Source organism: Ixodes scapularis, unplaced genomic scaffold, assembly GCF_016920785.2.
Source record: "Ixodes scapularis isolate PalLabHiFi unplaced genomic scaffold, ASM1692078v2 PGA_scaffold4__175_contigs__length_147842914, whole genome shotgun sequence".
Taxonomy (NCBI): Eukaryota; Metazoa; Arthropoda; class Arachnida; order Ixodida; family Ixodidae; genus Ixodes; species Ixodes scapularis.
This window is the reverse complement of record NW_024609879.1, coordinates 47,439,838-47,453,232: the sequence shown is the minus strand read 5'-3', so window position 1 is coordinate 47,453,232 and position 13,395 is coordinate 47,439,838. Positions and strand designations below refer to the sequence as shown.

At 46.4% G+C, this 13,395-nt stretch overlaps 1 protein-coding gene across 1 annotated transcript; it reads left to right on the top strand.

The window, feature by feature from the left end:
* Positions 1–11,457: 11,457 nt before the first annotated feature.
* On the top strand, positions 11,458–13,079 carry LOC115329054 (tigger transposable element-derived protein 6-like). The gene has a single exon (XM_042293558.1). The coding sequence runs from the start codon at positions 11,458–11,460 to the stop codon at positions 13,018–13,020; it is 1,563 nt and encodes a 520-aa protein (XP_042149492.1). The 3' UTR covers positions 13,021–13,079.
* The last annotated feature ends 316 nt before the right edge of the window (positions 13,080–13,395 follow it).

Here is a 13,395-nt window from a genome sequence, read left to right as displayed (position 1 = left end):
CCCCTGCGCACCGCGTCGGAGTATGTGCCTTTAGAAAGAAAAGAGAATCTTTGTTTTGCCTCGGGATACGATATGTTTTCTTTGGCTCTTAGAGTAAGGATTTCTTTCTCTTGTCGCCACAAGGGGCAAGAGCGAGAGTAGGCAGGGTGAGGACCCTTGCAGTTGGCGCAGGAAATGGCATCTTCACAGATGTCGGCTACATGGTCGTAGCTGCCACACTTTGCACAAGTCTCTCTCCCTCGACAGCTGCGCGATCCGTGGCCAAAGCGCTGGCAACGGAAGCACCGCTGGGGGTTGGGGACATAGGGGCGGATGCGGCAATTAAGGTATCCCGCCTTGATGGTTTCTGGCAGTGTGTGTCATTCAAATGTAAGAATGACGTGTTTGGAAGGGATTTCCTCACCATTTTTTCGGAATATAATGCGCTTAACAGCAACAATACCAACACCTTGGAGTCCCTCGAGGAGTTCTTCCTCACTGGTGTGCAAGAAGTCATCCTCGGAAAGGACCCCACGGATGGTGTTGAGCGTGCGGTGAGGGCTAACTGACACTTTGACATCAAGAAAACTAGTCAACTTCAGGATTGCTTCACTTTGTTTTTTGGTGGTTACCTCCACTAAGAGGTCTCCGGAGTGCTGCTTTTTGACCTTGTAGGAGAACCCGACAAGGTTTTCTAGTACCTTGGCAACAACAAAGGGCGATAGCTTTGCAACAGGTTTATGTTCATCGAGCGAATGAACAACGAAAAACTTTGTAAATGTTTCGATTTCAGGATCTTTGTCAGTGGTCTTGGGTTCAAGACGCCTTTTAAAGCCTTGCCCTGAACGGGGTTTAGAGGGGTGGGGCGCCATAGGAGGGCAAAGAGTGTTCAGAATCCGCAGTGCACCGCCCACCACCGAGCCCAACAAGGGGTTAGGTAACGCACCATAACAAGAAGGGCTTGGCTGGAGACGTTACGCTAACAGTGCTGCCGGGAAACTATACCCAAGTGTGGGTCAAGACAGAGGTCTATTGCCACCCAAGGTTAGCCCTTGCCGCCAAAGAGGGGTGAAAAAGGAGTGAGATAAGTGAGAGAGAAGTAAAGGAAACAGGAAAGGTAAAAGTGAGAGATCGGAGGGGATAGTAGAAGAAAAGGCGACTAGACTGAATCATCCTGGCCGGGCCTTACCAGGACTCCCGTCTATGAGAAGCGGGGGCCGAAGTGGTGTATTGCCTCACCCGGGGGGCCCCGAAGGGTCCGAACCTGCCCCGGGCTCGGCTCAACCACCAGGATTCCCTTTTCCCCAGACACGGGAAAGCCACGCACAGCCAGACGTGGGCGGGCGAACCCGCATGGCTCAGGGTCCGTGGAGACGCCACTCTCCAAACACCTGCTTTCACAGGTGCCCCCTGCGGGGCAAGAAGGGCTTGGCTGGAGACGTTACGCTAACAGTGCTGCCGGGAAACTATACCCAAGTGTGGGTCAAGACAGAGGTCTATTGCCAACCAAGGTTAGCCCTCGCTGCCAAAGAGGGGTGAAAAAGGAGTAAGAGAAATGAGAGAGAAGTAAAAGAAACAGGAAAGGTAAAGGTCAAAGATTGGAGGGGATAGTAGAAGAAAGGGCGACTAGACTGAATCATCCTGGCCGGGCCTCATCAGGACTCCCGTCTACGAGAGGCGGGGGCCGAGGTGGTGTATTGCCTCACCCGGGGGGCCCCGAAGGGTCCAAACCTACCCCGGGCTCGGCTCAACCACCAGGATGCCCTTTTCCTCGGACACGGGAAAGCCACGTACAGCCAGACGTGGGCGGGCGAACCCGCATGGCTCGGGGTCCGTGGCGACGCCACTCACCAAACACCTGCTTTCACAGGTGCCCCCTGCGGGGGACGTTTTTGGTCTTAATCACAATAATGGCACATCAATTAATTTTTACTGGCGCTGTTAAAGCGAGAATACCACGTAAATTTTAATAAACTGGAAAATAAGCATTTTAAGGTGCCCCTGGTGAGCGTCTCCGGAACCTCGCTTCGTGACATCAAAAGACCTCAGAGGCCTCGCGCAGCTGCCTTAGTAGACTTGGAAAATCATAACTTTGTTGGTTTGCTGTGACCTACCGCGTCTACCTCGAGCTGGGTGGCATGGCTATTTGTTATGGTGACACGCGAGAGCGCCAAGAGCAGCAGCAGCAGGAGTAGCTCTAGCGGTAGCGACATAGTACCGTCGGACAAGGAGCGCAAGCACCTGCCAACGAAGAGGCGTAAGGTGGCCCTACGCCTGCGACCCGTCCGCGACGTCGGACAGCACTGAAGCTTCACTGGAGCCAGCAGCAGAGTCCTCGGCAGACGTTCTGCCGCGAAATGACAGGCGGCGGCTACGTAACACACGCTGGTAAGAACATGCGCACATGGCGCAGCGTATGTCTTGCATAGGCCCGGGAGAGCGATTGCTTTGGGAGTTGCGCAAAGTTTACTTGCAGCCTCGAAGAACCAATGATAAATGGCATATTATATATTATGTTATCAGGTGTACTAGCGGCTGACGTGCTCTTGGTATCGCCGAGCTGTGGCGAGTAAGCTCCAACGTGAACTTATCGGCCCCATTGTTTGGGCCACGGAAAGATGCGCCTCCCTTTGCTAAAAACTGTCAGTGCTAAGGCAGGGCTACCCCGTGCACCTGTCCCACGTAGGCGCGTTAGAAATTGAAGATGCATCAGCTGCGAGCGGGCTTGAACCTGCACGTAGTGCCGATACACCGTCGAAGTACTCACGTGCGCGCTGTATTATTATGAGTGTTTCGTGTTTTTTTTTTTTTTATGCACATGTTTGCACAATGCTGGGCCCCATGTTGGGCACTCAAGCCCTTGTGGCATGGGCAGCACTGCTTTCTTGTGGCCCTCTACGCCTGGGTCAAAGCTTCCGGAATATGAATAAAGTATTACTATTATTATACGCAAAAATGAAGCTGCTGCAGTGACTGCATCGTGGTTGTGGGTACTCCCAAAAGGCATCTGAGGCTTGAGCAGTGTTTGGGCGACACAATTGGATTAATAAGAGAGAGAGACAAAGTGTGTGTAGCCGCACCAGTGCCCACACAACGTTACAGAGATGTTGACATATGCACTAATGCATGTTCTCCACTTTGGGCAAGAGGTGCCACTGTTATTCCCAGTGTGGCAGCATGCCCACGCCATTGGAAAGTGTGTGCTGCAAAGAGTAGAACCAGCTCAAAAAGAAGGCTGGGAGCCTTGCCTGCATCACGAAGCATAGGCTCTTTGACCTATACTGTCTGAACCGTGACGTCCTGGACCTCGAGTACAAGAAGCTGAGAGTCTGCCGGCCTCTCAGCACGAGCAACATAAAGCAGATAAATCCGTACGTACAGTAAAACTAAATTACTATACCCTATAAAATTCACCACCTTGTAAATAAAGCGAGGATGTAAAGTGAGATGTGCATTAGATGAACCGGAAAAGGCAGCGCCTCAATGTTGGCAATTGAAGTTTCCGACACAGTCAGGTTTTTATTGGTGGTCTGAAAAACATACCCGAAATTTAGAAGCAAACCATTCATTACATGCTTGCACGCTCGAATATGCATGTTTTAATGAAACTACAGCTTGTGGCATCTTGCTGCTGGCCATCAAACTAAAAACAAGGAATGCCTTTTAGTTCCAAGTGGATACCTGGCAGTGTAACTCGATGACTTCATTATGTATCCTTGCAGTAAGTACAGGTACACGGCATATTGCAAATTCATTTGGTGGGTGCACGGAAGGCTGGGAAAGGAGAACCAAGTCACTTCACCCAGCTGCGTTGTGAACAGGGTGTGCAAAGAGTTCCCTGCCCCAAACCCTGCAGACTACATGGGCTTGGTGCAGTCATAATGCTAAGTTGGCATGCCATTCACCTTCAAACCTCTTAAATATGTATCTTTTCCTACCAAGCACTTAGGAGCAACAGTCGCTCCAACCTATTGTTGGCAATGTACAAGTAATGAGGCCCAAATTATCTTTAAACCTTAAGATATTTTGCCTTCCATGGCAATGAGCACGATCTAAGCATGAAAATGCCCGCACTCACTGCCAGAACAAATAGTCCAATTAAATTTTGGGCTTCATTTGTCAAGCTCCCTCCACAAATCAGTGAATTGCTTTTTCCAGTGTTTTGCAAAAAAGAAAAAAGAGGAAAGATGTAGCTTTCACGAGCAGTACATAATTAACGTTTGAATAAAGAGGTCAATATTTGACATATAACAAAATCACTGTTCATTGCAAACTAAACAATTTTTTACTTTACAAACAATGTGTACCAACGATCAGAGACTGAAGACAAGGAAATGGGCCAGAGACGTTTTGAAAAGGAACTTGTAGCAAGGAGCTGGTGGCCAGGAACGCGTGGCCGGGGGCTTGTGCTCGGAACAGATGAGATTGACACGTCAGATCGAACTGCTTTGTTGCTTGTGCATAGTGTAAATAAATGTTTGCTTCAACGTAACTAACGATGACTACCAGAAGTTCCTACATTTGGTGCCGAAACCCGGGACGTAACGACTCAACAAAGAGAATCTGGTAGACCGAAGCAATACCTTTTGAACAACAGAAGCAAGCAACATTCCATCGAAACAAGACTGAAAGATCATGGACATCCTCAAGAAGAAACGGAAGACTGCGAACGCAAGTAACGAAACTCCTCAGCGAGGCAAAAGAATTATTTCAGCTGACTCTGGTAGTCATCGATGACCTAGAGATTTTGATCGAGCGTATAAGCCTCTCTCAAGATAAACTCAGCCACGTAGATGCCGCGATCGAGTCTTTGATTACCGAAAGACGCGGAAATGGAGTTCACGCAAGTCATAGACTATACCGACAAGATCGTCACATGCCTCACGAAGCTCAGAAACAAGGCGAAGGGCGTGGAGAACAGCCAACGAGCCAGCGGTTTTTCGAATGACGATCGGAGAGCAACACCCGTAAAAGCGAAAGTCAAGCTTCCAAAATTAGAACTTATCAAGTTCAACGGCAACCGAAAGAATTGGCAAGCATTCTGGGAGCAGTTTGAAACCACAATCCACGAGAATCCGGAACCGACTCCATCGGAAAAGTTTAATTACCCGAGATCAGTGCTTACCGAACTGGATCAGCCGCCATCCAGACACTACAGCCAACCGCTCGGTGCTACGCGGACGCGATCGACCTTCTACAGCAGCGGTTCGGCAAGCAAGAGGCTCTGGTATACGACCGCATGAAGTCTGATGGACATCCAGAAGGTACCACCACAGGGACAAGTTTCGAGCCCTGCGTCGTTTGTACGACAGTCTTCAGGCGCATATCCGGGGACTTAGAGCACTGCGTGTGGACGAGGAATCCTACTGCAACATGCTCTACCCGCTCCTACTGTGAGCGCTACCGAAGGACATGTCCCTGGACTACAACCGGAAGATGTTGTCGGAGGACACCGGGAACGCCACCGCAGTGACGGGTACTGGCGGCTGTGGCGACAGCGTCAGCCCTTCAGGCAACATCCAATCCAATGGAGCCTGGGGGATGTGATTTGGTGAGGAGCATTGTGGTGTCACGAGGACAGGACTTGTTTGGGACTGTCGTGATGAAGTCTTCATGGTGACTTGTATGCCTGTGCCATCATAACGTGTTACGAAGATCTGAACAATGCTGCCTTCTGTGAAATTTCATTTTGCAAATACATAAACTAATTTCTGTAGATACCCGAGGTCTGCGTAGCAGAGTTCCAAACGCTGCTACGCAGTGTAGGCATTCAAAAATTCCTAAAAATATGCTTTTCGAGATAACAGAAACCATTTGCGGGCACAGACTACCAGCCTCGGCGGACGTCGGGGATTGCATGAAGCATACTATAGTCAGTTACAGGTTAAGAAGGTAGCGGCAAATGCCCCTCAAAGGGAATCAGATATCCCTCCGCCACCTCCGCATCCAATAGCGTCCCACCGTTTCCGTGACGTTGCGGCCAACGCGCGGGGAGGGTCTTGCCTTTCTGTACATATTTGCTTTATCTTTCGACTTTGACTTAGCATTGTGGAAGCCACGAGAGGGAGATTAAAGTTCTCCCCCACCGACGGAAACAAATACGACTTTCGGGGATTACCTCCCCCCCCCCTCCCCTCCGATGAATACAAAGGCTGCTTTCAGGGGCTCGGTTCCCTCTCCGATGAATACAAAGGTCGCTTTCTTAAAGTGGGATCAGAGACAAGTTGGAATCTATTGAAGCGGAACAAGGAGCGTTTCCAGTGAACTCTTCTTTCGACTGCGGAGAGATTTGAAACGGGCTCATCACGCTTGTGGGAGGAGCTTCTCCTACCTTCTTTTTTTTTTTTTTATTTAAAGAATACTGCGGCTCACATCTGTGAGCCATAGCAGGGGTGGTTACATAATGGCATGATATGATGTACTTATGAGCACTTTCACGTGGCGGAAGCGATTGCTTCAACAAAAATATCAAGTGATGGGAGGGTGACTATTTCATTCGTCAAAGAATTCCATTCACTGATTGCCCGAGGAAAAAAAGAATATTTAAAGACATCGTGCTTAAGAGGATATTGTTTAATGGCCCTAGTATGGTTCAGTCTAGCTGATCCGCTTGATGAAAATTGTATGTATCGATCACTACTGACATTAAAGATTCCATTAATAAAAGAATATAAATTTCGCAGTCTGTCTATTTTAGCTCTAACCTCCAATGGCGGGATGTTAGCTTGCTCTAGTAAGCTCGAGGCAGACACACTATATCTGAACTTATTAAATATAAACCTTCCAGCCAGTCTTTGTACGCTTTCAAGTTTACTAATTCCTTCTGCCGTGTGCGGATACCATACTGTGTGCGCGTACTCTAGAATAGGTCGTACAATTGATTGGTAAGCAGTCTTCTTTGTTTCGTTATCCGCAAATTTTAAGGTGCGCCTTAGTGTGTATAATTTTGCCCTGGCCTTATTCGTTATGTCATCGATATGCTGGTTCCAAAGAAGTTTACTGGTTATTGTCACTCCAAGATACTTATAGTGGTCAACAAATTTAATGGGAATCGCATCTATTGAATAGCAATATTTCAAGGGATTCTTTTTCCAAGTAATTGTCATTGCAACGGTTTTATCGTTGTTTATTTTCATTTGCCATTTGTCTGACCATTCCTTAATTTTTAATAAAGCCTCATTAAGTGCTACCTGATCTTGGGGTGATTTTATTTCAGAGTAAATGACACAATCATCCGCGAATAATTTAACCGGAACTTGAACATCCTTAACGATGTCATTGATATAAATTAAAAATAAAAGTGGCCCCAGCACGGAACCCTGTGGTACCCCTGATGTTACTGGCAGAAGTGAAGAAGTCCCATCCTCAAGACATACATATTGCGATCTATTGGAGAGATAAGAGGTCATCCACGTAATTAACTGATCGTTTTTAAAAATAGCCGATAGCTTCAGAAGAAGTTTAGGATGCGATACGCGATCGAACGCCTTTGAGAGGTCAAGAAAAATTAAGTCAGTCTGCCCCCTGTCATTTATTCTATTTGCAAGTTCATGAACTAGCTCAATTAGCTGTGTACTCGTCGATAATGATTTCCTAAAACCATGTTGGAACGGGGTAAGAATATTGTGATTATCAAGATATTGAATCATATGTGAAAACATTATATGTTCTAGAAGTTTACTACACGTACTAGTTAAAGATACAGGTCTATAGTTTGATGGATTGTTTCTGTCTCCAGATTTGTGAATTGGAATAATTTTCCCAACTTTCCATTGCATTGGTAGTACACCGTAACGCAGTGACACCTTAAAAAGTATGAATAGATACTTCGAAATCCACTCTGCGTAACGTCTCAAAAACTCATTATGAATGGCATCAGCACCAGGACATTTCTTTGGGTCAACGTTATTTAATAAATGAAAAATTCCCTCCTCGGTGACTACTACGTCGATAATGCCTGGAGACGTGTCGGGGGCTATTTCAGGGAGATGTCCGTCATCCACAGTATATATCGATTCGAAAAATGTGTTGAATTCGTTTGAACTTACTGTTGTTATCACTGTATCCCTCTTTGAAATCGAGACATATCTCCAAAATTTTTGCGGGGCATTTGAAAGAAATGATCTCAGCGTTACGTTATAAAAATATTGTTTTGACACAGCTATCATTTTTTTAGTTTGGCACTTAAGGTGGAAATTGCTTCATTAGGAGCATGTACAGCACTATGTCGCTTATTTTTCTTTACTCGGGCAATCTTACGCTTCAGGTGAAGAATATCTCTACTAATCCATGGATTTTTCACATTTGTTTTCTTATTTCTGAAAGGAACGTATCGCTTGATACAGGTGTTAACAATGCTCACAAAGTACAACCATATTTGATCTACATCCGCGCCACAAGTATCCACATAATTAGTAAACCTTTCAAGTGACAATTCCAAATGGTCCAGTATGGAAACATCATCAGCTTTTTGGTAATCCGGTACTCTAACAAATTTGGTATTGTGATTATTCATAATTTTCACCGGTATAATCACTTCAATCATTTTGTGATCTGAAATACCCTCATGTATTTTACACGTATAATAAAGATCGCTCAACTTATCATTTAAAAACACAAGGTCAAGGATTGAAAGGGAGCAACCCTGGCTTCGAGTGTACTCATGAACAACTTGTGTTAAGTTGTGAGAAAAGGCAACCTCCAAAAGAGCATCTCCATGTAAACGGTCAACAGTTCCAACCGTCATCTCGGACCAGTCTATGTTGGGTAGGTTGAAGTCCCCTGCTAGTATAAAATTTCCCCTGAAGTTTGTATAATTATCTAGCTTATCACTAAGAAGTGGAATGAGGTTTAATGGGGAATTTGGTGGCCTGTAGAATGCGCAAATTACATATGATACACCGTGTACAACGACCTTACACAACAAAGATTCCAAGTCAGACATGTCACACAGTTGTTTACAAGATATCTCCTGTCGGAAAAATATTGCCACTCCACCTCCTCTTGAGGATCTGTCCTTTCTCAACACGTTGTAATCAGGGGGGCATATTTCCGAATTTAATATATTAGCATTTAACCATGTTTCCGTGACTATCATTACATCAGGAGAATGCACCAGTAGTATCTGCTCTATATCCTCGACTTTGTTAGCTACACTTCTAGCATTTAAATTAATCAATTTGAACTCGCGACATTTCTTTCTCTGACGTCAATTTCTGTCATCCCCCGGTGTCCCTGTAATCTTCACCCTGCGCATCTGATCCATATCCCAAATATATGTTTCGTTATTAATGACCAGCTTATCGTACCGTAAAGACACCTTGTCCTCAGGTCTCCTCGAATCCTTCACCGTCATCCACAGCTGTTTTCTGATCATTTGTACCCTTTTGGAAAAATCATCTGATATAGAAATTGAAGTTCCCTTTAGCTTCCGCGCGTTTTTCAGAATATCAAGCTTCTGATTGAAATCATACAGCCTTAGGATGACAGGGCGGGATTTGTTAGGTGCTTTCCTACCAAGTCTGTGAATCCGTTCCACACTGGTCGCTGTGACTCCCAGCTTATCTTCAAATATTTCCTTTAATACAGATTCTTTAAGTGATACCTCAGTTTCACCCTCTCGCTCATGTACACCGTAGACGATTATATTGTTTCTCCTGCTGCGGTTTTCCAAATCGTCAACCTTATCTGTCAGCCTTCCTATTTGCTGTTTCAACTCCTTAACTTCAGTGGTACATTTTTCCATTTTTTCTGCACTTTTCGAAAATGCCTCCATTTTTCCTTCAATTGCAACCAACCGTTTACCAGTATCAGATATGTGCCTACCTAGAGCTTCTTTGATCGATGCGAGATCACGTGTGGATTGTTCTTGATTAGCTAGGATTTCTCTCAGTTGTTCCGAAACCGTTGGTCCCGGATTCGACTCTACATCTCCACTCAGCAACAACACCATGAGGCAAAAAGAATCAAAACACTCTGCGACCGAATGACACAACACCTGCGGGCAAGGCAGCACCACCAAAAACACACAATCGCTCTTAAATGATGATACATTTCTACGTACCTGCACGATAAAAACGAAGAGGTTCATTCGTGACTTGTAACCGACTATAATTAGCTATAATTAACACAAATTTCTAATTCTTTTGATTTACTGGTTTTATTGCCTATGATGCACTTGCAATTTTGAAGACACACACCGGAAAGAGAGAAATCAGTTTACAGAATTTAAAAAGTTGCAAGCGGCTTGGAGGTACTGTAAATGACGTATTTTTCGCGGGTGTGTTTTTCGCCAGGTGTGTGCCACTAGGCCGTCCAGTGGGAGGACGCATGCCTCAGCAGCCACGTGTATGCAACACCCGCTGCACCATCTGTGCCCCCTGTTCCTCATGAGAGTCCCAGCCTGGAGGAGTGGGACATTTATTTTATACTGGCCTGCATGCCAGTGTCTTCATGGAGTTGCTGAAAGTTGTTAGCCAGTTTGCAACAACAAATTTCATGATGCCAGTAGAGAAGCAACTTCTGCTCACTTTGATGAAACTGAAGCAGGGCCTTATTTATGGTGACTTGTCTAGGAGGTTTAAGGTTTGTGAGTCAACTGTAGGAAACGTTTTCCGTGCCATGCTTGCAACACTTAATCTGATTCTCAAGTGTGTTGTTGTGTGACTTTCGAGAGAAACAGTGTTCAGGAACCCTCCACAATCCTTTTAAGAGAATGGTTTTCTGGGCACCACTTGCATCTTGGATTGCACAAAGGTGTTCTTTCAGTGACCGAAAAAATTGCTCACTCAAACAGACACATAGCTCATACAAATGCCACAACACTGTGAAGTTTTTGGTAGCTATTGCTCCTCATTTATCAGTCATGTTTGTGTCTAAGGTGTATGGTGGACGAGCGTCTGACAAGCATATCGTGAGGAACTGGGGCATTATTTCATTCTTTTATTTATTTATTTATTTATTTATAATACCCTCAGGGCCACAAGTGGCGTTACAGAGGGGAGTGGGTTTACATGAAGTACAGTGTAATCCACTTATAACGATACCAGATATAACGATATATCGCTTATAGCGATCAAATTTTTTAGATTTGTCAATTCTCCCATCGCCCCTATGTAAAAATAAACCATATATAACGATAGAATTATCGGCGACATATCGGATACAACGATAGAATTCTGGCCGCCCGGAAGGTGCTTATCACGAAAAATTTGCCTGGAAATTTGAGAAAAATTAAAATACTTGAAGCGAACGACATGAAAACTAGTAAAAATATCAAAAACAGGTCGGCGTGGAAAGATCCGCTAGGTGACGCGAGGCGCCGCCCGATTTAAAAAGTTCAGCCTCATCCTTCGGAACTAAGTGCTATCGTCATCGCAATCGCTGAAGGGAGGAGAGAAAGAGCTTGCTTGGCCGCCGCCGCGCAACGCTTCCTAGTTTTCCCCCGTTTCCGCACGTTCGTACGTTCGTGAGGTAAAAATGGCGCCGACTAAGCGCAAAGCGATATCTCTGGAGGTGAAGCAGCGAATTCACCGGGATTTCCGACAAGGATTCAAGGTTGGTAGCCTCGCAAAAAGATACGAGCCGTCTCAATCAACGATTTCTACAATCATCAAGGCTGGAGATGTCTTGAAGAAGGCTGGCACCAGCGGTCACGACGACCAGCGAAAGCGGGTTAGGGATCCTTTGTACGGCGACGTTGAAGACTCCCTGTACCAGTGGTTCTTGACCACTCGCAACCGGAACGTGCCCATAAGTGGACCTATTCTTGCCGCAAAGGCGAAGAAATTTGCTTCCCTTCTGGGACGGGAAAACTTCGAACCCGGCGGAGGATGGATTCAGCGGTTCAAGGATCGCCACGGCATCGTTTATAAAAACGTCGTCGGGGAGGCTGCCTCGCTGGACGTAAATGCGAAAGACGAATGGCTGGCGACGAAATTACCCGAGCTGTTGGAGCGCTTCCAAGAAAGTGACATTTTCAACGGCGATGAAACAGCACTCTTTTATGAGATGCTGCCTACAAAGACGCACGCGCTGAAAGGTGACCCGTGCGTTGGTGGCAAACATAGCAAGGTCCGGGTGACGGTGTTTGTGTGCGCAAACATGGACGGTACCGAGCGTCTCAAGCCCTTTGTGATCGGGAAATCGAAAAGGCCTCACTGCTTTAGGAATCAATGCATTCCAGTCCGCTATCGAAATAACAAGAAAGCGTGGATGACGCGAGATCTCTTTGAGGAATGGCTCCTCGAGTTTGACGGCGCTATGGAGAAGCAGAAGAGGAAAGTGGTGCTGCTCCTCGACAACTGCAGCGCACACAACGTCAGCCCGAAGCTAACGTCCGTTGAGGTAATGTTTCTGCCTCCGAACACCACGGCAGGTCTGCAGCCCATGGATGCCGGCGTAATCGCCAATTTCAAGGCCCTCTACAGACGTCGCATGCTGGAATGGCTCATCATGAAACTAGACTGCTCAGGATTGTCTCAATACGCCGGCGGACCTCCTGACCTGAAGGTGAGCTTGTTAGAAGCGGTGCGGTTCGTGCATGGTGCGTGGTATGAGGTGAAGCAGGTTACACTCAAGAACTGTTTTAAAAAGGCAGGCTTCGTGCGCCACAACGCCACGGTCTCGGAAGAGACAAATGACTTGCTCATCGAACCTGCCGATGTGGGTGAACTTTGGGACCACATAGCAGCTTCCGAGGAGAACATCGGCGGAGCTCTCTTGGGAGACTTTTTGAACGCGGACAACGCTGCCGCTTCATGCGAGGAGTCTACTGATGAGGCCATTGCCGAGGAACAGCAATCGCGACGAAAAATCACATCGAGCGACTGCGAAAGTAGTGACGACGACGGCGGCGACGAGAACACCCCGCCTCCAATGTCTTCACAAAATGCCCTGCTCTCCATCCAGTCGCTGGTCGGTTTTGTGCACGCAAAAGGACTGCCGCCAGCGTACGCGCAACAACTGGAAGCAATGCACACGGCAATTGTCAAACTTCAGCTCAAGCAAGCGCAAATTTCCGACTTTTTTAAGCATGCTTAAATTATTTTATAGTCATTTTCGTACCTTTTAATAAAGCCTTCGGTTTTCTTTGCCTCGGCTCGCGTTGTACGACCTGATTCACTCATCGCCCGTAAGTAACTTCTCTTTGTGTTTTTTTTTTGTCGGTCCAGATATAACGATAATCGGCTATAACGATTGGATTTTGCGGTTTTCTCAATATCGTTATAAGTGGACTGCACTGTAGTTGGTGATGGCGTCCCGAAATCTTCCACTGTCGGTGATGCCGATGAGGTTCTCGGGGAGGTCATTCCAGTCCACAATCGCAGATAGTAAGAGCGCCTTCTGGTGTGCGAGGGTGAAGCATTGTGGGCGGGCGATCTTACAAGGATGGTCAATTCTAGCCGAGATGTATGA